Source organism: Anopheles moucheti, chromosome X (genome assembly GCF_943734755.1).
Source record: "Anopheles moucheti chromosome X, idAnoMoucSN_F20_07, whole genome shotgun sequence".
Classification (NCBI taxonomy): domain Eukaryota; kingdom Metazoa; phylum Arthropoda; class Insecta; order Diptera; family Culicidae; genus Anopheles; species Anopheles moucheti.
The window spans coordinates 5496759-5521198 of record NC_069142.1 but is presented as its reverse complement, the minus strand read 5'-3'; the positions used below and the strand labels follow the sequence as shown (position 1 = coordinate 5521198).

The window sequence follows — 24440 nt, the reverse complement described above, 5'->3', positions numbered from 1 at the left end:
AGTCATTTTCCTCAGAACTGCAAAAAGCATTAGCAAAAGCGAGTGACAAACATACCGTAGGAAAGGAAGAACAATGGCCAATTAAATTTATCGCGTAAAATGTCCTAGGACCAAGACAGTGTTTTGACAATATCAGAAGATTCGAATGTCACAGGAAATGTCAGATTTTGTTCTCGCGCGTTGAACCACAGCTTCCCATTGTGCCTTTGCTGCGTAGAGTAGGAAGAAGCTTCCAGAACAATCGAACCATTTAATGGGTGAGTGTGCATCAAGGCGGTTCTAGTGTTAAGAAAAACCCGACAAATAGTCAACTGTAATGCTAGGCTGTGAGTTGTATTTGTAGTTAAACGGCATTGGTTTATAAGCAATTGCGGTTGTTAGTACGGTTTGCGACAATCAAAGCCACCGGCATCGTTTGAGTACGGAAAGCAAAGGTAAGTGAGAATTCGGAACCACAATGTGCCAAGATAGCAGATAACTGCACGGAAGTGCAGATCGTGTTCTTTGGTACATAAAGCCAATTAGAATTGACAAACACGGTCATACCGTGGAAATATAGTTGCTGTACAGTTAATTTTATTTCGGCCCGACGCGATAATTTCCGCTAAAAAAATTGCCCTGAGCAGGTGCATCATTTGTAGGTTAGAAAGCTGTATTGAAACTTTCAAATTTACCAGCATTTCATCGAAATTTTTACATTTTAAGAAAGACGGATGTGTTGTCTATTAAAACGTAAAGAGTTTGTATCGCTTACCTAACGTATGGTGGCTTCTACCCGTCGTGAAGAGCATTCATTTTGCGATGTAACGTAGCGACGAACATTCTCGAATGTGTTGTGGCACCTGCTGCAACGGAATATAACGTATTCTGCATTATTGTTTCTTCATTTACACTCATATACTAAATGCGTGTTGTACTGCCATCTCTTCGCCCACAGCAGCAGCATTACAGATAATACAGCAACACGATGGTGTATGAGACAGCATTTTACGACATTTTGGGCGTACCGCCCAGTTGCACACCGGAAGAGCTGAAGAAAGCGTACCGGAAGCTGGCACTCAAATACCACCCGGACAAGAACCCGAACGAGGGTGAGAAATTTAAGCAAATTTCGATGGCGTACGAGGTATTGTCCGATCCGGAGAAGAAAGCCATCTACGATGAAGGTGGCGAGACTGCTATCAAGCAGGGAACCGGTGGTGGTGGTGACTTCCACAGCCCGATGGATATTTTCCACATGTTCTTCAACGGAGGCTTTACCGGACGGTAAGTTTGCGTTGTGTTAATGCGTATGCGACCGTTCGTTACATAAAATTGCTCCTTTTTCTTAGCAAAAGCGAGCGCAAGTCGTCGAACTTGATTCACACGCTTGGCGTCACCCTGGAGGAGCTGTACACTGGAACAAAGCGTAAGCTGGCGTTACAGAAGAACGTTATCTGCGAAACGTGTGAGGGTATCGGTGGTAAGCGGGGTGCATCACAGAAATGTGCCCCTTGCCGGGGGACGGGTGTGATAACGAAGGTGCAGAAAATCGCCCCAGGGCTGGTTCAGCAGTGCGAGGAACGGTGCCGAAACTGTCGCGGGCTAGGCGAAACGATCGACGACAAGGACCGGTGCAAGGAATGCAACGGGCGCAAAACGGTGCGGGTCCGCAAACTGCTCGAGGTAGAAGTGGATAAGGGCATGAAAGATGAGCAACGGATCGTGCTGAAAGGAGAAGGTGACCAGGAACCGGACCACCGGCCGGGTGACATTGTGCTAGTGCTGGAGGAGAAACCGCACGCTGTTTTTAAGCGCACTGGACAGGATTTGCTAGCGAATGTGAAGCTGCAGCTGTCCGAAGCGCTGTGTGGGTTCCGGAAGGTGATAAAGACGCTGGATGGGCGCGATATTGTCATCCAAACGTTTCCGGGCGAGGTGGTGAAGCACTGTTCGACCAAGTGCGTCATGGGCGAAGGTATGCCACTGTTGCGCACACCGTCGGAGAAGGGACGGTTGATCATACAGTTCGTCGTCGAATTTCCGGACACGGTACCGCCAGAAATAGTGCCTGAACTTCGCAAGTGTCTTCCGTTTCCGCCGCCGGAACCGATCCCCGAGGACTTCGAGGAAGTTGACATGGTGAGTATGCTAGTAGTAGGTTTCGTTAGCATTTACATTTTCTGTCCTTTCTTTCGTTCACGATTTCTATCACTATCCGATGAAAGAAGAGTTAATGTTAACGACCTGTGTGAATGAAAGGATATGGCGCATAATTACAACTAGCAGGGCTTGAATATCGTACATCATTGGTTCAAGCCCAACGTAAAATGCGTAGACTATCGGGCATGATTCTACAGTTGATTCAAATCTCTATTTGAATAGACTACTTTCACCCGTGCCACAATAATTTATTCGTATATTAAAAGTCTATAAAGGCTCTAAAGTAAATGGGGCCGGACGTGGCCTGCGATAATTCGTGGTGATTGCAAGGTTTGTCAACGTTAACGACCTGTGTGAACGAAAGGATATGGCAACTTATCAATCTATCGTAGAGCAATTGTGCAGTGGAGAGAAATTAGAAGGCATACTACTGTTACTCAATCTTTGGCGGCGCATAATTACAACTAGCAGGGCTTGAATATCATACATCATTGGTTCAAGCCCAACGTAAAATGCGTAGACTATCGGGCATGATTCTACAGTTGATTCAAATCTCTATTTGAATAGACTACTTTCACCCGTGCCACAATAATTTATTCGTATATTAAAAGTCTATAAAGGCTCTAAAGTAAATGGAGCCAGACGTGGCCTGCGATAATTCGTGGTGATTGCACGGTTTCTCAACGTTAACGACCTGTGTGAACGAAAGGATATGGCAACTTATCAATCCATCGTAGAGCAATTGTGCAGTGGAGAGAAATTAGAAGGCATACTACTGTTACTCAATCTTTGGCGGCGCATAATTACAACTAGCAGGGCTTGAATATCATACATCATTGGTTCAAGCCCAACGTAAAATGCGTAGACTATCGGGCATGATTCTACAGTTGATTCAAATCTCTATTTGAATAGACTACTTTCACCCGTGCCACAATAATTTATTCGTATATTAAAAGTCTATAAAGGCTCTAAAGTAAATGGAGCCAGACGTGGCCTGCGATAATTCGTGGTGATTGCACGGTTTCTCAACGTTAACGACCTGTGTGAACGAAAGGATATGGCAACTTATCAATCCATCGTAGAGCAATTGTGCAGTGGAGAGAAATTAGAAGGCATACTACTGTTACTCAATCTTTGGCGGCGCATAATTACAACTAGCAGGGCTTGAATATCATACATCATTGGTTCAAGCCCAACGTAAAATGCGTAGACTATCGGGCATGATTCTACAGTTGATTCAAATCTCTATTTGAATAGACTACTTTCACCCGTGCCACAATAATTTATTCGTATATTAAAAGTCTATAAAGGCTCTAAAGTAAATGGAGCCAGACGTGGCCTGCGATAATTCGTGGTGATTGCACGGTTTGTCAAAGTTAACGACCTGTGTGAACGAAAGGATATGGCAATTTATCAATCTATCGTATAGCAATTGTGCAGTGGAGAGAAATTAGAAGGCATTCTACTGTTACTCAATCTTTGGCGGCGCATAATTACAACTAGCAGGGCTTGAATATCGTACATCATTGGTTCAAGCCCAACGTAAAATGCGTAGACTATCGGGCATGATTCTACAGTTGATTCAAATCTCTATTTGAATAGACTACTTTCACCCGTGCCACAATAATTTATTCGTATATTAAAAGTCTATAAAGGCTCTAAAGTAAATGGGGCCGGACGTGGCCTGCGATAATTCGTGGTGATTGCAAGGTTTGTCAACGTTAACGACCTGTGTGAACGAAAGGATATGGCAACTTATCAATCTATCGTAGAGCAATTGTGCAGTGGAGAGAAATTAGAAGGCATACTACTGTTACTCAATCTTTGGCGGCGCATAATTACAACTAGCAGGGCTTGAATATCATACATCATTGGTTCAAGCCCAACGTAAAATGCGTAGACTATCGGGCATGATTCTACAGTTGATTCAAATCTCTATTTGAATAGACTACTTTCACCCGTGCCACAATAATTTATTCTTATATTAAAAGTCTATAAAGGCTCTAAAGTAAATGGGGCCAGACGTGGCCTGCGATAATTCGTGGTGATTGCACGGTTTGTCAACGTTAACGACCTGTGTGAACGAAAGGATATGGCAACTTATCAATCTATCGTAGAGCAATTGTGCAGTGGAGAGAAATTAGAAGGCATACTACTGTTACTCAATCTTTGGCGGCGCATAATTACAACTAGCAGGGTTTGGCATTCACAGTCGGTTCTAGTGTTGTTTGTCTTTCCACTGCAGCGAAGCTAATGATAGAAATGAAGCGATAAAGCGTGACAAAACATGCTCACATGCACACAACTAATGTTCACGTCTCTTACTTTGCAGATGGATTTAACAGAGGCCCAGCACCAAACGTTGTACGTTGAAGATGACGAGGACAGTCAAGATTCCGGCCGGCTGCCAGGTGGCCACGAACGAGTACACGTGCAATCGTGCAACTCGAGTTAAAACGCTCACACTGTTACTTTTTTAACTATAGCGAATATACTGCATAGATGTTTCGTATCGTAAATGGGGCTGTAGTACAATTTATGCAGCCATATTCGAACCAGTATAGACGTTTTGGTAAAATTAATTGGTTGTATCAAATCAGGGTTTGTTCACTTCCGAAACAAAGCAATTGTTTCAGAATTCGGTTCACGTTAGTATTTTGTTCTATAGATGTTTATCGAACAGAATAAATTAATTTTGATCATTCGAGAAATAGTGTAAAACACGCACACACACACACACACCTACATTGACTGCCACGCTTGTTTCTCAGCTTGTTCGTGGTGTTTCTCAGCGCGAAGGACCGTTTGCTATGTGCAAGTTTTTACAATTTAGTTTGGGATCTTTTCCTTTTTTTTTTTGCTATCGAAAATGAAAACCAATAGCACTCTAGAAAAGTTACTGCAATCAGCGTGTATAATCTGCGTGCTGTTAGGTAAGATGTAATATGGAAAGGTTAAAGCAGACTAGCTTGTCTGTTCGCCCCATGGAGGACAAGACACTGCCCAGGGAAAGGAGAAAAGCTATCGTGCAGTCTCGAGACGCATACACACACGCTAGTTTTCGGTCAGTTGCAGCAGCTGTTTAGTTTTTTTTTCTTTCCTCAATTTCGTTTTACTTTAGTGCACGACAACTTGGTTCCTAATTGTGCAACCGAATCGTAAGGTTTTTGTATTAGGTATTTGCATTAACTTTGATTTTCCTTGCTTCTTTATCAATTATATTAAACGAATCGCCAGCAATTCGGTCTGACCGATTAGCATGAAGACAGGAAAAAGTATTGTTTGCCAGTTTTTTGTTTGTTTGTTGTTGTTGCAACTGATTCAAGCAAAGCACCTAACATTATTCGAAGTTCATTAGATATTAAGACTTTATTAGGTATGAAGTGCTAAAGGGCGCAGAGAAGGAGAGGAATAGTGAGAGGATTTTAGGAGGGCAGCTTAACAAAAAGCTGTGCAAAGATAGGAGGATCTTCAGGGAAATATATACTATTAAGACAAAGGCTGTACGAACAAGGAAGGCATTTCGGGGGTACACAGCAATGACGAATGCGTCTTTCGGCGGTTATACAATTAGTTCTGCTTTATCGGCCCAAAAACCTGAAGAGGTCTAGCGCCTGCCATTCCCGTAGTCAGGCCTGTGTACAGAGGATTTGGTCCGGACGGGGATTTTGAACATACACAATTAGTTCCGGAATTGCTATTATGCATCAATTCCACGGTAAAACTAAATTATTGAGCCGGACATGATGGTATCTTTTATGTGCAAACCATGTTTTTATGTGGTCAGCCCACCGGACTTCAATCATCAGTCGGAACAAAAAGGCACTTTTTTGTACAAGTCGGCTAGTAGAAGAGGGTGCTCGCAGACGCTTTCCTCGGCCGATGAGAGATGATCGTTGAGATCGTTGAGATGGTTTATAGAGGGGATTTTCGTTATTGTGCACGCTGACGAATATGATGATGTTGGTTTTATAGAGTTATGTTTTCTTCTTGGTCTTAAACGACCCAAACTTGATGTAATGGAAAAACGATCAGTGGCCGGTGATGATGATGGATCATTTTGTTCCGGTCTTGTATTGAACGTGTTCGAGTGGGACGTGAGAGTAATAGTGGAAAGGAAAAATCGTGAGACACACAGTAAAAAAAAAAAAACAAAACAGAAAATCCAAGTGCTGCTATTATTTAGGGATACAACTGTGAATCCTGCACGGTACAAGTGTTCGAAATAAATGTCTGATAATGTATCTTGCGCGTCTGTGTTTGGTATTTCGTGTTATTTGGTTATTCGTTATTTTTGTTTCTCAATGTTTAACCTGATCAACAAAAATAAACATAAAATGAAGGAAAACGCTACATCCGGGTTTTTTTTTGTTTGTTTTTTTCTTCAATAATAGCTATTTTTCTCAACATATGTACAGTACACGTCATATCAAAATGTTCTATGTACAAATGATACGCAACGCGCAGTAATTTCTGTAATTTCTTCTGCTCCACGTTTTGCTTCTTCTCCGGCCACGTGTTCACCCGGTCTGTGTGTGTGTGTGTGTGTTGGTTTGGTTTGCCGGGGATGACACCGTGCATAATCCGGAGACGAATGTGTGTGTGTGTGTTTTTGGTATGTGTGTATTGTGTAGCTGTGTGGGTGTGTGGTTTTGTGTAAAAGCGCCACATGCGGGTGTGGCTTTGCTGGTTTTTTTTCCCCCGCCGCTTGTTCTTGTCGGGTTTTCTTCTGCTTTTTTTTTTTATATATCTTATGCTGGCAAAAAACCCCTTAGCTTTTTGTTTCTTGTCTTTTTTCTGCTTGGCGCGTCACCACTTGTGATCCGAAAACTGCCTGGCAAACACTTTCACTATACGTGTTTTTTTTTCATCTGCTTATTCTGCTACTACTTCATTATTTCTTTTTTCTTCTTCATCTGGTCTTCTCGTTTGTATTGTTCTGCTTTATTTTGCATCTTTACTGAGTAATGACTTGGTTTTTCTTCCGATTTTTGTTGCTCTCACTTTCTCTCTTCTTTTTTTTTGTTGCTGCTTTTGTTCGTTATTAAGTTAAAAAATAATTTAATATAACATGTTTGCTGCTTTCCATTTTAGCTGCTGCTGCCATTTCTCAGCTATACTCCAATCGGGGGTTTTCTTTCCCTCTAGTTGCACACTTTCACTTTTGTCTTCCTGCCTGCCCCTCTGTGTGTTTTGTTGTTGTTGTTGTTGTTGCTTTACCGCAGCTTCTTGATTCCTTTTTTAATGCTTATGTTCTAAAAATTTTCAACGAGTAAACATAATGTTCTACGGTGTAACCTGGGCTCCCTGCTCTGCTTGTGGTTTTTTTTGTTGCTTTTTCGCTTTTTTTGTTTGTTTGTTTGTTTGTTTTTTTTTGTATCGCACCACCACCCTCCCCCCTCGCTGCTTTACCGTTCCATTTTTGCTTTGTGTAACATGTGTGTGCTTGCTTGGTTTAGAGGGTAATTTGGTGGTGGTGGTGGTGGTGGTGATGGTGTGTCTGTGTCCCCATTTTTTCCCACACAATGCCCCACGGAACATTGGTTTGTTTTCTACTCTTTCCTCATTTCCACCCAGTTGTTAGCCGGTGGAAAAAAATATGTTGCACCACCCACCCCCTTCCATTCCCAGTACACCCCTTCCGTAACGAAGGGGTTGCCAGGTGTGTGTGTGGCACTAAGCAAAAACCGGCCATTATGTTTTAGCTCTCCACCGGTGTGCGGCAGATGCGTTGGAACGGTCTCCTTCTTTTCCTGTGCGTGTGTGGGCGCGCATGTGAATATAGATGTGTGTGTGTATGTGTGAGTGTCGGTAGTGCATGGTTGCGTGCAGGGGTTTTCACTCCGTAACAGCATTGGCAAACAAAACCGTATGGTCACAACCATGCACCCCACAGCGAAGCACACGCGCACACACGCACACTTATAACGCAAATCCTGCGTGTCCTTCGTATCCGCACGCCGTGTTAAAAAGCACCCCTTGTTGGGAGGGGGGAGGGGGTGATTTACAACTGGTACCACTTTTTGTCCTTATACTTGTTCATCAGCAGATGAGCGGAACTGGAGAACTGTTGCGCCTCGTTCGCCATCCGCTCGGTGCGCTCCTCCAGCTGGCTCAGCTTGTCGCCGCGCTCGAGCATGAGCTGGTGCGCCTTACCGATCTCCGACGTTACCGACGTCGTCCGGGCATTCAGCTCCTGGATGTTGGCGTTCGGCCCGGGAATGTGTTTCGCCACCGATCGGTTCGCCTTGCCGCTCGATTCACCGACTGAAGGTGAGGGTAATAGGTTAATGATGGTGAGCGTTACGCAATAGCCGGATGGCGCCGGGTGGTTTACTTACACAGCTCCTCTCGGTCGAGGTTGCGCATGCCTCCGCCGAACAGTCCTTTGAAGAAGCTTTCCTTCGGTGCTTCCGGCATTTCATGAGGTACGTAGAGATCGCCAAGCATATTGTTGTATTGGTGGCTGCATAACACAAGCAAGTACAGCAGGTTCGGTAGTACGACAGGGGGTTATATTAGGTCAACTCAACTCCACACCAACCACGAACACTCACCTGAATTCTTGGCAAACGGTAAATTTTTGGATTTCGGTGGGTGTGGCTAGATACAATCCGTGGCCCTTGTTACTAAAGCTAAACGTCCGTGAAATCCTGCGGGTGACAAAAACGGGGACGTTTCGGTGTTGGAGGGAAAGGGTTGTTTTTTTTTTGCGTGAAAACAAAGCCGAGTGTCGCCGGAAAAGGGTGAAAAGAACGGAAGGAAAATAAAGGAAACGTTTTAGTTTGGCATGGTACACAACAGTGGCTGTGGGTAAGTGGGTGAGTTAGTTTGAGTTGGAACACTTTTCCGCGTTCCAGAATGTTAATTTATTTCTTTTTTTTATACATATATAGCTTGCAAAACCGCACGCCGGAATGCTGTTCGTGTTGAGATGATAGATGAAGCAGATCTGGCAATGTGTGACACAAACGCATTTTGGCGGATGTTGCTCCATAAAGCAGGAGCAGTCATCCCCCCCCCCCCGAACAACCTTTACATTCATACCCCCACAATATATAACCCAGCAAAGGAAAAAAAAAACTCCCCAAAAACCCCCTTTGTGGTATGTTCTGATCGAAGAAACGATATCGCATTAACACTCGACGTAGAAGAAAAACCGACGTACAAACGAAACCGGCTGCGCATTTTTCGTTTTAACCGTTTTCCTTAAGCGCGCAGCTCAAGTTCAAGGATCGTGCGTTGGCAAAGCATCACTTACACATTCGAATCTTCATTGACTATAAGTTGTTGCCCCCAAATGGACAGCATTGGATCCACCACGCCCTGTTTACACTTGGTTTGGAAACTGTGTGTGAAGAGAACGAGTTATTTAGCTTGAACGGTGCCGTGCGGGTGTCGGGTTGTTTGTGAATAGGAACTAGATGGAAACAAGGATGTGTTTGTATATATATTTATATAAATGTGCATGTTTGTGTGTTTGTGTTTAATTAAAAGTGTGGAGTAAGCGTAGATGACATGAATGATGGGGGTGTTGTTCATTAGCTCCATCTTTTGTATCACGTGCCGGCCCGGTGTGTTAGTGGGGTTAGTTACATGGACAAGGAGACCCGAACCGCATTACATATGGCAGGCTGCCGGTACCCCTCTACCCACATACCTTAGATCGGCCAATGGAAGAAAATCAACTTCGAGCAGCGGTTTCAGGCTCGGTAGAGTAAACACCATCAGATGCCCGTTAGAAGCGTAGCATATCAGGCAGACACTATCTGCGAAACGGTAGATGAACATGCGTGTAAGTTAAAGCTCCTGAGCGTGAATTTGCTCCCAGAAAAGTATGTCCCACCTTTCATGCTAATGATTTCTGCCTTCACGATAAAATCGAAATCGACCAGCTTCTTCCGGTAGACGCAGTTTTGGCTGGGTAGTGCAAACACGCCCGCCTGCTTCTCGCTCGCGATCGCTATGAATTGCCGATCGCACAAACCGTCCGGATTGGTAGGGCTCATCTTGGTGGATGATGTCTTGGTTGGCGTCCCTGCGGAAACGGAACACGGGAAGAGAAGCGTTAAGGTGAGTGAATGGCCCGATCGTTGCGGGCATTGTCTGCACATACTTTCCCGCTTTTCTTTGCCGTCCTTCGAATCTTCGCGCCAGCTTTCAAACGAGTACGGAATGAGTGCCCCGTTACAGTCAAGCAGTGACATCGAAAGGATGGACCCCTTCAGCCGGAACATAGCTCCTGCAAGGGTAAGGAATGATTTTGGGATTAATCTGCGCCGTTTGCGGGCATGCCATCAGCATGCATGAGCACACACTTACCGGTTGGTGCCGACTGGACCACGTTCGCTTTTCTCAGATCGTTCTCCGGAATGGATAGAGAGATGGTTAGGATCGATCCTAAACTGGTTCCTAACCATGCAGTAGGCAACGCCATTGAGGGATCTACAAATGTCAGGAAACAATCCCAGGAAAACAATCACATCATTCGATTTAACAGCTTCTTACAACATCTTACTTACCGCTTTTTTTTACATAACTATCGGCAAAAGCCAAACAAGTCACAGCCTCCATTGCATTATTTTCTAAGCTTGACATAGAAGATGAACGAGATCTCGAGAATGAGTTATCCAATTTATCTGTGAATAGAGAAGCGGAAAACCACAACCCGAATGACCCGCCCGAGATGCGCGCGATGTATACGGGTTACCGTACGTTAGAAATTGTTTTAAAATTGTTTACCAACGAAATATTTGGTGAACGATAAAAAAATAGGGCAGAAGAGTGGGGAGTAGGAGTGGCAGAGTGACTAAAAACTTATCCCGGAGAAAGCGTGCTGAGAGAAACAAACAAAACCAGTTCTAAAGGGCAGAGGCGAAGAAGGATATATGGCAAATAGTGCTGTCCAGAAGGTAATTTTGTCGTGCGCCCCAAGGTATGCAATGCGCATAACAAAATTATCTTTCCCGGCATATACTAACGAAACTAAGTAACTGTTCGATTGCTTGGAGTTGTTCGGTTAATTTGCTATATCGCAACAAAACTACCATCTATTAACGAATGAAGGTTCGATAAAATTTTACGTAACAGAAACAAATAACACACAGCTAAACTAAAATATAATAAGACCCAGAAACAAACGATTGTGGTCAAAACAAACCGGGAGAAGAAATGCATTGGTGACAAAAACAAACGAACAAACATATGAACTCATTTTAAAAAGACGCTAAGAAATGGGCGGAATGGACTAAATGAAGAAAAAAAGAAAAAAGCAAACTTATTTCCAGGGGAGTGACAGCGAGAAGCCCGATTCTACTTCATCAATCAAGATGAATCCTTCAGCCGATTGAATGATACTGGAGCTCTATTATGAAGAATTGTGAGCTATTTATTATGATTTTCACAAATACATGAATCTTTTGCGATAAAAGTGATTCTAGAAGTGAGTTGAATCTTTGAAGATTCATCAATCTTTGGAGATACATCAATCGTTGCCTTTAGAGATGCAATAAAATCTTTTCTCCATTACTATTTATAAAGTTCTTTGGAGATTCATGAATCTTATGAAACAAAAGAGTCTTTGAAGACATATGAATCGTTGATTCTTTAGAGATTCATGAATTTCTAAAACTGAACTTTTGAAGATGCATCTCTCTTTGGAGATTACTGAGTCTTTCGTATGTCGACTCACAATTGGAATGACTTCACTGAAGATGTCTAAGCATGATTCTTCAGAAATGATTCATGAGGTATAACACTACTAAAATCGCAACGAACTAAGGAGGTGAAGGGTGAAACGTAGTGCAGCAGCAGCACATGAGAAAAAAAAAACAAAGCTAGTGGGTGTAAGGTGTGATGTGTCATGTTGAAATCGTGAATTGTGGAAAATTGGAAACAGGAGAGCAGGAATAAGAAAAGACAAAAAACAACAACAACAACAACAGCAACAACAAAACAAAAACAAAAGAAACTCAACCGAAACAAAGTGTGTGTGAGTGTGCGCAAAATTGTGGAAGATTTTGGATGGGCACCTTGCGATCGTGATTTCCTGACCGAGTCTGTCAGACCCGTTATTGTCGTGGATCCGCTTCCAGCTCCAGTGCGCTTGCTCGGACTTCCGGCACTTGATATGCTCATGCCTCGCTCGTACATCGACAGCGGCATGTTCGAGTTGACCGCGTTCGGTGTCGTCGCGGAGCTGGACGTGGTGCCGCTTCCGATGCCGCCACCGCCGCCACCGCTGCCGCTGCCACCGCCGCCGGCGCCACCGCCTCCTCCACCACCGCTGCCACTGCCACCACCGACGAGCCCATTTATCTGTACGGGGTGGGAGTTAATTGTTGGGGAATAGAGGAAGGGGGAATGGGGGGGGGGGGGGGGGTGGAGGTAGAGTAGTTTTTTTTTTTGGTGAGAGGCAAGGGATGTTAAGATGACGAGAGAGAGAGAGAGAGCAGAACGTGATATGAGGCATTTTGGTGGCACCTATCAAAACTAAAACAAAAAGAGACTGATCAACTGATGACCGGTGCCACGCACAACTAGCCCAGCTGGTGGATGATAGCGATCACCATTGACGCCACTACAGATACCGTGTCCCGAGGTAAGAGTAGAAGTCTCCCGAATTGTGCGGAATACCTGACCGAGAGAGACCCTTACAACATCCTGGGGTTGGTGAGTGTATTCTTGTGTTGCGTGTATGCGGACCTGTGTACGGAAGAACCTTAGAGCTCAGCGTTCAGAGCTGCCCTAGCTAGCCGAGAACACGACACTATCGAGGTGGAGGAAGACGCCAAGACCCAGAGCACGAATAGACCAGACGAAGGGAATGGGCTTGGGCAGGTCAGGGGGGGGGGGGGGGGGGTTGGGGTGGAGATTAAGAGGGTGATGATGATGGGGTGATGCACATGAGAGATATACGCGATGGTATGCGGTGGTACGGTGGACCATAGTTTACCGAGATGGTTAACATACACACACCCTCCCCCCGAGAGGCACGGTACTTACTCAAACTCCGCAGCCACTTCGGCAGTGGGAGGGATTCTATGAAAGATTTCTTGGCACGCCGTGCCGCCGCCGCCGCCGCCGCAGCCGCCTCGTCGACCGGTGGTGCCTGCATCTGCGCTGGGCCCGGCACCCCAGCCACCGCCCCCATCACCGGCGGTGGCTCCTCCACATCACAGTCCGGCATAGTGGCCGGCTCCCTGCTCACGGTGTTGGTGGTGCCCGGTGCACCACTCGACGCGCAGGTAGCGAAGGTGGAAGGCGGAACGGCCGGACAGGGTACCGAGGGACCCACCGTTTCGCCCATCTGTTCCGGTCGTGCCGGCTCATCGTGGCCGGTCTGGAGTCAAACACAGATAGCTTTGTTTCGGTAATCTTCGTTCGTCATATCTACTATCGCTCTCAACACACGCACACAAAACAGTGGGGTTTCTACCGGTTTTCCCCGTAAAGAAAAAGCGCATCTGGCCACGCCCGTATTCGGCCTAGTTGGGAGGTTAGTGGCTGAACTACGATGGAAGGTTTCGGTTCGGTAGTATATGTATAGAGGCTAATGGAGCACACGTACGCGGCCGAGTACGTGGACAAATTGGGTTAGTGGATCGCAACACAAGGAAAACAAAAAGAGCAAACGCAAACAAGGACAACGGCACAAAACATACGACGCACGACTAGGTTTGGTAGTTGGCGAAAAAAAAACGAAATATATATGGAGAATTAAAAAAAAACAAAACAATGGTGCGTGTTATACTACCGAGCGCTCTAGTAGCCCACGACGCCCACGCGTGACACTGCCGTGTGACAAACACCAGCTAACAAAACACAACTACGGTATATGCGCATTACAGGGACCAACGCTAAAACGCACTTTCCGCTGCTGTACATTCCGGTTCATCAAAATGGTGCGATTGGTCAACACTCTATTTTTTTGTTATACAAATTTACGTGTCGTGTTCAGACAGGAACAGAGAGAGAGAGAGAGTGAAAGGCAGGCGAAGGAGACGCACACCAAACAGCGTTGTTTATGGGCATCGTAACAGGTGGTTCCGTCTCCTTCGGTAGGAATTTTGACCGTGCTGTCCACCGGCCCTCTCAATGTACGGGCACGAAAGAGCACAACCTCACATGAGTGTTCGATGTACTGACTTACTGGAGTCGATAGTGCTTTTTGCAGGCGTATGTATCTTGATCGTCACCCGGAATCAGGAAACGCAAAGCGTTTGATAGTTTGAGAACTGTTTTGGACTGGGATATTTGACTTTTCCGCTCCAATTAGAAGATTCGTAAAGTTCCTAGTGCCTCAGCAAAACTGAGACCTGCGTGGCTTGCTCTTTGCGTTCCATGATCTCCAGTACGTTAGGTCTATTACAAAATAAAAACACCAACGCATTGGGAACCAACGCTCCCGAAACGGACACTTAATCTAGCCATATTTGGGTTAGTGCTTCACCTACAACTAGCTAATACGAGCCGATCGGATGTATTCGCCGATAAAGGGAGGTTGAGAGAATGAACGAACCTAGGCGATAGTGATGTGGATGTGTTGCTGGTACTCTAGGCGTATTCTCGCTGCTTCTTAGGCATTATTAGGCAGCCGCGTTCAAAGCATCAACACGAACAAAATGGCAGTGTGAGGAGACGATGAAGGTTTTCCCTTTCCGCGCGTTTGCTACTGTACATGCCCCCATATCCCCCCTTGCCACCCGCGTACGTGCATGAAGGTATGGGTGTGTATGTGAACCGCGCTGTGCAACGGGGATGAACGAGATGGTTGAGATGCGATCGTACCAGGACGCGCAACCAGTGTGAGTGTTAGAACCCTTGCTCCGTTTAATGTGAGAAGGTAGCGGATGAGGAGACTCCCCCCCCCCCCCTCTCCCCCAACCCTTCCGGACTCGGGATTTAGTAGGGAGGGTTAGTAAACGTCAGGTGTGTACGGTACCGAATCTTTATCCTTTCGACTCTCTGCTCCCTTCCTTGCGTGTGAATAAAACAACACACACACACACACCTACACACATCTGTACAAGAAACGCGTTACATACACACGTACCCACACACACACACACACATACAATGGTTCCCGTACTGGCTACCGAGTTGGATGCATTTGAATATAGTACATGAGCATATTGCCGTTTATGTGTTGGTGTGTATGTATGTGTGCGTATATGTGAAGATTGGTTAATACACAGAACGAGGGCTTCGTTCGATTGTATGGTTGCGCCGGCATATCCCGTACCGTACCTGATCTATACTAGGGGAACGCAATGAATCGTCCTTCGATTGACTATTTTCCAAACGCTTCGGACTTCGGGGCGTCCGCGAGTACGGGTCCTGGGCGCCATAGATTTCCTGGGTGCACAGGTTTAGCACGCACGTTTTCTTCACAATATCCACTATCGTTAAGCCGTACTCGTTGCCGTACGCCATACTGCAAATGCAAAAACAAAAAAACAAAAAACAATAACATATTGTTTGCAAAACCCATCTGTTGTTTGGCATGTGGTACGAGAATCTTACAGTCCGTAGTTGGAGTTGATGGTGAGCGCAGTTATCTGCACACTGCCACACGCCCACGACGGAACGCATACCAGCTGAGCTTGAAACCCGGGTGGCTTTCGCTGTGGTCCAGTTTTCACCTTCAATAAACTGCAGTTCTGTTAAGGGAGAAGAAGATGAGATGATTAATGAATCTTTTGAGAAGAATCAGATATGAAAGATATGAATCTTTAGTGTGGAGTCATTGCTTACTAACGGTGGAGTAGGAGGGGGATTCATGTATCTTTAAATTATTGATTCAGATTGATTCATTCAGTTCAAAGCACTTCATCGTACCTACCTTCTTATCGCTCTCGGTTGAGTCAACGGTTTTTGGCAGTGATTTAGGTATGAACTCACATTCGGGACTGCCTTCAAATTCGGTAAAAGTTTCCATGGTGAACGGAATGTCCAAAACCTGCCGAAGTAAAGCACATAACACGGCGCATAAACTGTCTGACACTGAATCGGTGGCTGCGTATCTTAATGAGGGCAAGCTACTCACCACAATGTCCCCGGTGCTTTCGGCTCTCCGGAACTTGAACAGAACGACATAACCACAGTTGCAGGCAACACAAAGCTTTCTGCAACGTTTGAAAACAAACAGTGAACTTGCAATATATTTAACAAGCGAAATAATAATAATCACAAAACCAGCCACACACCTCGATTCCGCACACAGGGACAGCATTGAAATGGCTAACGGGTCCTCCTCGCCGCTGTCCAGCGATCTCACTCGGGGTTTCTCGAAGATCTTCGACGTCTTCAACTTGTACAGCACCTGCAGCGTACCGGCACTGGAGTCCCAGAACTTGATCGAACCGTCCTGGTGACCGGTGAGGATAATTTCCGAATAGCTGCAGGAGGTCGGCTGCCATTCGCCGCCATTGATCGGCCACTCGCGCTCGGAGTAGCCGGAGCGCCGGTTCGTGGCCGCGCTCCGTCCAACCGAGTAGAACGCGGGCACCAGATCGGACGGACAGTCGGCCAGGTAGGTACAGCAGGTGATCTGCGACTCGTGCAGGTCCATCGAATAAGGCGACTCGAACGTGGGATAGCCGGGCGTCAGCAGGTCGATCAGTACGAGGTCATTCTGCAGCAGTACCGCCACGGCGTACGGTTCTTGCAGGTCTGGGGAAAAAGAATGGGTGCATTCAGTTAAGGTTCAATGAAGCTGAGCGTTGGGTAGATTTAGCGTACCGCTGACCCACGGACTCTCGCACATGGTCACAAAGTCGACTACGCTGTGCTCCATCTCCAGGACGGTCGTCGATTTGCCCTGCACCATGACGGTGATGCAGTGCGACTTGGGACTGCATTTCTCCGTCGGCAGACCGCCCGAGAAAATGGTAAATTGATCTCTGTTGATATAAGTAGAGGCGAGAGAAACGAAAAGACGAACGAAGTCGATTAGTAAAAACGAAACTCGAAACAATTGATGGTAGCGACCAGTTTGTGGCCCTTCCTTACCCTATTCTATTCGTTTTCACTTCGACTTTTTGAATAGAGTTACAGCTTTCCGTTTTTCCTTCCTTGTTCGTTTTAGCTGCGGATAAAGAGGGTTCAATTATAGGGGAATGCTTCGGGGAAGATATCGGGATTATCCGCCCTGATCAAGTTCACTTACCGTGAGGAAAACTATGAGTTAAGGGTTTTGGTGAAAGTTTCAAAGGCCACGTACATAAAGAACCGTCGGTGTGTGATGTTATGAAGTGTTTCCCTTCGTGATGCCAGGAGCAGGAGCTGAGCGGCTCTTGCGACAGCCAGCGAAATTCCGCACATTTTCCTCTCATATCCCACAGCACTAATTGACCGGACTCGAATCCTATTAGCAGCTGTGTTCAGAACAGAGTCCGCACCACGGAAAGCGAATGACAAAAAATGTTAGCACACGTGCAAAATTAGCGCCCGTTCCTGTACATCCCATGCCACCCGGGGCAGAGCTTACCTTGTTTGCATCCAGCGGATTATCGGACAGGTGAACCACTGCGCCGGGGTGCGTCTTGCGAATGCTAGAATGAAAACAAAACATAAAAAAACACACACACACAGCGTTAGCGACCAGGGGATCATTCTACGGGGAACATCTACGCGCGATTGCCTTACGGATCGATAGCTTTGTTCCAATTGATAACGTAGCCGCTGAGGGTGAACGAATCGACGTGGGCGATGTGCGTATTGCCCTTCTCTGTTCCAATGTACAGCCACTTGGTACCGATGGGCAGATGCAGCCGAGATATTCTGTGAATATGGACAATTGAGCAAATCATTGAGGATTCTTTCTTTGTTTCTTCGATAAGCTTCGGGGGGAGATTTACTGTCAAATAGTTGTCAAAAATAAATAAATAGTTGTCAAACATTTCCTTAAAAAGCTCGTTGACTGTAAATCTCCCCCGTTCCAACAGACCACACTACAAACGCTCGTACAATTACCTTTCCCGCTGGAACTTCAGGCTCTGCACCACCTTCGGGATTTTGGTGTGGAAATTCCATAGATGCAGCGTATCGTCGGCGGTGGCCGTCACCAGGCACCCCTCATTTACCAGGAACTCGATCAGATTGACGGCACAGGCCGATTCACCCTCGTGCTTCACGCAGGCATCCACACCGAACTTGCCCAACCTGGAAAACAATCAAACGCTTATTGAACAGCGGTTGAGGGAATGGTTGCTACACTATACTTACAGCCGCATGGAGCCAAACTTGTCCCCCACGGCCAAAATTCGCTGGACGGGATCGAAGGCCAGCGCCGTGGGCGAGTAGGGAAAGCCATGGCGAAAGGTCTGTTGGTGAAAATTGGAAAGGCAGGGGAGATAATTAAGGTTTGAGCTAGACTGCACGAGTAATTGTAGATGTGTATAGTTTTACATGTATATCGAGAAAGCATATAGCAGGAGGTTCTGCCGACCGGTTCCATATGGCATCAGTATAGTAGTCTTCCGGACATCTTCCGGACGACGATAGCCCCAACACATATTATAGCTATTACCTGTTATCTATCATCTTAATATGTCAACTATTGATTATCATAATATACAGGTATTAAAACGTCCCCTTCCCAAGGTACCCGTTTCGATAAGAATCGTAATTCCGAACGATTTTAAATCAATAGCCCTGTGAAGTGCATCGCTTATACTTCGAAAGTATTGTACAATTTTCATCATAAAACGTTTTATACGTTTTATAAATGTAGTAAATGATTGCTAGCAAAAACTACACCACATGGGCACGGACATAAAACGGTGCATCTTGTGCGCACACTCATGATATAAAAGGGGAGCTACTCCGGGTGGTAACGGTAAGCTGAACTGAGGGGAGGACATTTTCTTCCCCTCCTTACTGTTTTACTCCCTCACACGACTCCCCCACCTGGAGCGGGAGAGTTCAAAAGCACATCTGCGCAGTGCGCGAGGCTGCTGGAAAATTGGGTAGCTGCTCCAATATCGTCGGGCGAGGCAGCAACGGGAAAGCGCAACTCGCGCGGGCCTAGTATGGCACGCCAAAAAAAAAAACTGCAAGAATTATTGATTCGTACCGTTGTTGGGGTAGGAAAAACAAAATGTCCAACGGTGCATCAACGGGGGGAACCCGAGGGAGGGGTACAGCGGTGTTGATAAGTGTGAGGGGGATGCTGCTCACATGACCGTGGACAAAATTTTCTTCGTGTGATCGTGCTGGGCCCATCATCCAGTCAGGCTATCGATTTTATGTTTGGCTCGCCATTTTCTGGTAAGGTTGAGGATGAATGGTATGCCGACGGAGTGTAAACGGAATTTTATTTTGCGGATAACAACTGCTGACCCTTCTGATTATCCTGCTCTATCTTTCGCTCTACTCTAATCACGGACGGACGACGTTGAAATTATTGTGTTTAGTTGGCACCTGATATATTCGCAGGTCTGCAGAGTATAAGAGAAGTTGAACCATATGTTGAAGAAAACGGTTTCTCGTGCAGCGTTCCAGTCAGTGTGGATGATGTATTATGATGACCTTCGCCGGATGGTGCTTGATTGGGGAAAATAGCCGCGTGTGTCTTATGATATAGCTTGCTAATACAGTAACATACCAAATAAAACAAACGCTGGCTGTTTTCCGCCAATCTGAACGGGTCGATTAAAGGGTGTACTCGTGTACAGCTTTTTCCCACATAATATATATATATATACATATATATTCACAGCAAACCCACTTGCGGGGTCTGCATTTGGCGAAGGTGGGCAGGGTAAGCAATAATAATAAAATTAAATCCTGTCCACCCACACACGGTACACACCATCGCTCCCACTCTCTCCTTCGCTGCCAGAGTTCCCAATCTTGGGTAGTGCTGTAGAAGTGAACACCACCAGAGGTAACGGACATGCGCATTCAGGCGGCTGCAAGGATCTGCGTATGTCTTATAATTGTCGATGATGTAGCAGATTCACGTGGAAAAAAATGATTTCCTTTCTTTCCGATAAAACCACCCTCTGCCAATTGCCTACAAAAAAAAATAATGGAATGTTGTAATACATTGCTTCCCAAACAATTATCCATATTTAGTTGCCCGAATAGGCATTAAATCAAACGGTTTCATCAAACAATTGATGAGAAAATGTATCGGAATTTGTCACCGAACACCACCTCTATCCCCAACTCCTATACCGCCAGATGCTGCGTGTGGTGGCAATATGAGGGTGGGAGTCGCGTTTTCTTTTCCGCCCCCTGCGCTTTCATCCGCGAGGAAAAATATCGATCCGTAATGGCATAGAGATGCAGTTTTTTTTGTGTAGTATTCCGCGCTCAAATTTTCCAAAACTGGTTCGTCTTCGTGCAAAGGATGTGATTGTGCACAGAGCCAAAAACAGGATGATTGACGTTGGCAAGTCAGCTTCAGCATGTGCCCGAAGTTTACGGGGTTGAAATTTTCATCCCCAAAGCTGTATACTATCCGTCCGAAAGGGGATTGGGGAGGAAGAAATCAATAAGTTGCACAGCTAAAACAAGAAAAAAAACCGACGGTAGAGAGGGCATATAACAGAGAGCTCGCCTTTCGTTTGATAGATGTGCATTGTTCCAGCTGCTGTGCGAGGCTGCGTTTGTTTGCTTGTAGAAGAAGACGACGGTTCTCTTTGTTTGATTGCGAAAATGTTGCACCACCGTAACGATTCCGGCTTGTTTCTTCACTCTACCTGTCGCTCTCTATCGCTTGACGCTATTTCGGATTTGCTAGGATGACATCATGGGGATGGAAAGGAAGAATATGTACAACCCGCCCCATCAGGTTGTACGTGAGCGAATGCGCAGTTTTAAATGACGTTAGCAGCCGGGTGCGGCAAGTCGCCGCGTCGAGATGCACACAGGAATGTATCACACATACACCGTGTACGTGTGTTCAGCGGATGGGGGGTGGGGGATTTTTGACCACCCTTAAAAGCAGCATCACCCCACAAATCTCTTCTAGCGCCCGCACACACCCCAAGGAAGCAAAAAAGACTCACCACACCCAAATGACGTTCCACACCTTTTAGGCTATTTGTACTTCCTCTCTTTACCCCCCCCTTTGGAACACCCAAATACAACAAAAAATCTAATCAATTTCGAGTTTTAAAACACAATACCGCTTCCCGTATCGATGTCGGCTGGAAATCAAAGCACAATGGAATACTGCAAAGCAAAGCTACAGGGTGTTAAAGATTTACCTTTTTCAGCTGAAAGTGTTCCGTACGGAGCGTTTCCTGTATCTCCTGCTCGATGCAGATTTTGGCCGCACCGCCACCCGCCGGTGTCTGCTGGTTGACCGACGACCGAAACCCGTCCAAAACGCCCTTGAAGGTGAATTTCTTCATCTTTCCCGCCTTTCCGTGTCAATGCCGCCTCCGCCCCCCCACCGACTTACACACACACACACACCCGCGGGTGCGTCACCGTTGTCGTGAGTGCGTGTGTGCGTCGTGCGTGTGTTGAAGATGGACGCCGGATGGGAAATTCTGGTGGATGTCGGGCGAGCTGCCTACAGGAGCGGGACGGGGCGGGAAAAGTTGATCGACGGGTTTTCTTTAGGATGTGTCTGTCTGTTGCTGTTGTTGGCTTCTGGGGGTTTTTGTTTTTGTGTCGGGCTTTGCACTGCGCTGGTCGTCCTGGGGGTCCTTGGGTCCTTGTTTGTCCTACAACCTTCCGCTTGATGAGGATATGGTTGAGGCGCAAGATGAGGGGGCTTTGTTGTCTCGTAAAGCGTCAGAAGGAAAGGCGATGTTGTGTGGATTAAGGGTTGAAGCAAGGGTTCTCCTCACCTTACTACCTCTTCCTTTCTGATCCACGTAATGTTTTGCAGTCGGAAAATACGACAGATACGGACAATTTCGCCAAACAGTTCTCAAGCCTCTCTGGGGGGGGTGTTGGTTTTTCCAGGTGGCGAGTTGTGTTGCGAGCGTGTAAGTGTGTGTGTGTGTTTTGTGTCACTGTAGCAAGGAGATGTCGAAGATACGGGGTGTAGCCGAGTGTGGGTGGTGTGTATGTATGAAAGTGTGGTGTGTTTGTGGTGTGTGTGTAGTGTGTAGTGTGCTCTAATCGAACTCGGCAGCCGTCACGATCAGCGCATCGAAAATGGGCGAAACCAGCTGTTCTTCTTGTTCGAGCAATCAATCGTTGGCCTCGCAAAGTACATCATTACGTGTTTGTTTTTTTTTTCCTTTTGTTTTTGTTGGTTTGTTTGTTGGGGACTGTGTTGTGCGTTCCCCCTGTCTTCCTTTCAAGCGCGCCTTTTAATCTCTCCTTATAAACACACGGCGGTGGCGACCCAGTTAACCGCTTTTGAAGGGGTGGGCGCACTTGGGCGTTGTGGTAGATTATCGCTGCGTGTGTTTTGCGTACCACCGCACGCGTGCACACACACACACAGACACCCGCGCCGTTTCACAACACCGGAAGCACTGATAGGCACTGTTTACATGTCCCGGCGCGTTTTTTTGATAAAGGAGTGCACGCAAACAGAGGAAAACAAAAACGGGTCGCGTTTTTCGCAACGAAAAAAAACTCCCCGCGTGTCAAAAAAAAACCCCGTGTGCGTTGCGCTTCAGCGCTGCCTTGCCAGTGTGTTGCTGTCACGGACCGTGCGGTGCACTAATACTGGTCGGGTGCTACTGTCGCTGCTGCTGCGTACGCCATCACTGTTCGCTCTCTCTCTCTAGGGTTTGCTTTTTGTTCTTTCACCCCCGTGAAGGTATTAAAGTATACCGCTCTCGCTCTTGCGCAAGCGGTGTGTGAGAGCGCGCGCGCGCACTCTCACGCTCGCTGTTTACTCGCTCGTTCCAACCAACAAATTTGTGGCGCTACTAGTTTGTGGGTATGAGAGAGAAGGCGAGGGTGAGATAGAGAAGGAGAGAGGGAGAGAGTGTTTGCTAATGCGCGTTATATTGCGTAGCGCTTCGTCTCTCGGTCGGCTGTGGAATTGAGTACGTGTGCGAGCGAAAGGTGATCTCTCTTTTTCACCTTCACCTGCGCGCGCACCTATTCGCTCTCACTCGGTCGCTCGTTTATCGTTCAGGGGGTGTTTTCTCTCTTGTTAGTCTGCTCGGCAGGTGAGCAATGCGTTATGCTGTTTCGCTTTCCCCATCATGGCGCATGGTGACAGCCCCCCCTCAGGCTGGTAGCACAGCGCTAGATGAAAGAGTGGCACGGGTTTTGGGCGCAAACACCAGCAGTACACCCTTCTCGCTTTCGCTTCGAGCGACCGTTCGCTCTCGTGCTCGCGCTCTCCAGCGAGATCGGCTTCGTGTGATGACGGTGACGGCTCGCTCTGCGTATGTTTGTATGCGTTCACCTGCGTGCGCGCGTGTGTGCACACACAAAAGAGAAAATATGAATGGTGGAAATGCGCGGGGGTGGGGGAGGGTGAGAGAGGGTGAAAACGAGCAGCCTACTTTTCACGCACGCATATACGGACGACACGAGATATAACGCACGCACGCACGGTCAATTTCGAAACAACACGGATTCACGCACGGATACACACCCACAAGCACACACTGAAAGTCACTGGTGCTACGCACACCTGTGCAGTATTAGTAGCACTTTTTTCCACCTTGCGCACTAGGGAGAGAAAGGAAAATGAAGAAAATTCGTGAAATGCGTCCGCATCGGTATGTGCACGTATGCACATAGAGGCAATGAAAACGAGGGGGTGGTGGAGGAGGGGGTGGTTGCTGAAAGGACGAAAGAAAAGGGTGGGGCTGTATGAATGAATGATTTTTTTTGTCGGACACTGCAGCACTTTTACACACACGTGAGGAAAGGGAAGGTAAAAGAAAAACAAAATAAAAGTAGTGCAAATAATTGTTTTTTTGTTTTTGTTAATGCGAATTTTCTGTGTTTTTCCGCTTCTTCGTTTCCTTGCCTTTTTTAACGGTGGTTGTATTTTTTGTGGTTCTTTAAAGTGTTTTTCTTCTTCCTTTTACGGTTCGTAAAGTTGAGATGATGTAAGAGGGGTTTTCGACCTTTTCTCCTTATTCTTCTTCTTATTCTTCTGTTCCCTGCTTTTCCTGCGACTTTTACTTAAAGCACAGTTTAACTATGTTTGATTTTGCTTCTACTTGCACCGCGCTTGATGGGGTTTTCCTTGCACTGGATATCGTTTTTCTTTTCCTTTGATTAAATCTGTTTTTGTTGTTGTTGTTTGTTGTGTTGTATCTTATGAGGGGTACACTTTGGGCACTGAGTCGGACACCGGACACCGGACTGCCGAACCGTACCGTCGGGAAGGCGAAATTGGTTTGGAATGA

General features: G+C 46.4%; 2 protein-coding genes across 5 annotated transcripts; one reads left to right on the top strand and one right to left on the bottom strand.

Annotated features, from left to right (window-relative positions):
* The first annotated feature begins 267 nt into the window (after positions 1 to 267).
* LOC128306339 (dnaJ homolog subfamily A member 4-like) lies at positions 268 to 5810 on the top strand. Of its 2 annotated transcripts, none has more exons than XM_053043807.1 (4): positions 268 to 434; positions 941 to 1266; positions 1332 to 2121; positions 4475 to 5810. In XM_053043807.1, exons 2-4 carry the CDS (start codon positions 968 to 970, stop codon positions 4595 to 4597), a joined length of 1212 nt encoding a protein of 403 aa, XP_052899767.1. In that variant the 5' UTR covers positions 268 to 434; positions 941 to 967; the 3' UTR covers positions 4598 to 5810. The 2 variants fall into 2 exon arrangements, with proteins under 2 accessions (XP_052899767.1, XP_052899766.1); XM_053043806.1 differs by having other exon boundaries at positions 938 to 1266.
* Positions 5811 to 7625: 1815 nt separating this feature from the next.
* On the bottom strand, positions 7626 to 23737 carry LOC128307331 (syntaxin-binding protein 5). Of its 3 annotated transcripts, none has more exons than XM_053045110.1 (23): positions 21363 to 23737; positions 18370 to 18467; positions 18118 to 18306; positions 17791 to 17925; positions 17633 to 17696; positions 17312 to 17519; positions 17155 to 17230; positions 16885 to 17045; positions 16350 to 16815; positions 16190 to 16268; positions 15986 to 16102; positions 15667 to 15803; positions 15391 to 15577; positions 13147 to 13483; positions 10665 to 10781; positions 10465 to 10587; positions 10259 to 10384; positions 9989 to 10180; positions 9803 to 9911; positions 9404 to 9490; positions 8700 to 8795; positions 8484 to 8608; positions 7626 to 8409 (listed from the first exon to the last, which is right to left on the bottom strand). In XM_053045110.1, exons 1-23 carry the CDS (start codon positions 21507 to 21509, stop codon positions 8147 to 8149), a joined length of 3639 nt encoding a protein of 1212 aa, XP_052901070.1. In that variant the 5' UTR covers positions 21510 to 23737; the 3' UTR covers positions 7626 to 8146. The 3 variants fall into 3 exon arrangements, with proteins under 3 accessions (XP_052901070.1, XP_052901071.1, XP_052901072.1); XM_053045111.1 differs by lacking the exon at positions 13147 to 13483 and adding an exon at positions 12174 to 12459 and having other exon boundaries at positions 21363 to 23736; XM_053045112.1 differs by lacking the exon at positions 9404 to 9490 and having other exon boundaries at positions 21363 to 23736.
* Between the last annotated feature and the right edge of the window lie 703 nt (positions 23738 to 24440).

What these genes read in the sequence shown, in the direction of transcription:
- LOC128307331 (XM_053045110.1), bottom strand. Translation starts at nt 21,509, where the DNA reads ATGAAGAAATTCACCTTCAAGGGCGTTTTGGACGGGTTTCGGTCGTCG. An exon ending in TGGAACAAAGCTATCGATCC is followed by an intron (nt 17,697 to 17,790) that starts GTAAGGCAATCG and finishes TTTTCATTCTAG; the next exon opens with CATTCGCAAGACGCACCCCG. An exon ending in AACTCATAGTTTTCCTCACG is followed by an intron (nt 17,231 to 17,311) that starts GTAAGTGAACTT and finishes CTTTATCCGCAG; the next exon opens with CTAAAACGAACAAGGAAGGA.
- LOC128306339 (XM_053043807.1), top strand. Translation starts at nt 968, where the DNA reads ATGGTGTATGAGACAGCATTTTACGACATTTTGGGCGTACCGCCCAGT. An exon ending in AACGGAGGCTTTACCGGACG is followed by an intron (nt 1,267 to 1,331) that starts GTAAGTTTGCGT and finishes CCTTTTTCTTAG; the next exon opens with CAAAAGCGAGCGCAAGTCGT. An exon ending in ACTTCGAGGAAGTTGACATG is followed by an intron (nt 2,122 to 4,474) that starts GTGAGTATGCTA and finishes CTTACTTTGCAG; the next exon opens with ATGGATTTAACAGAGGCCCA.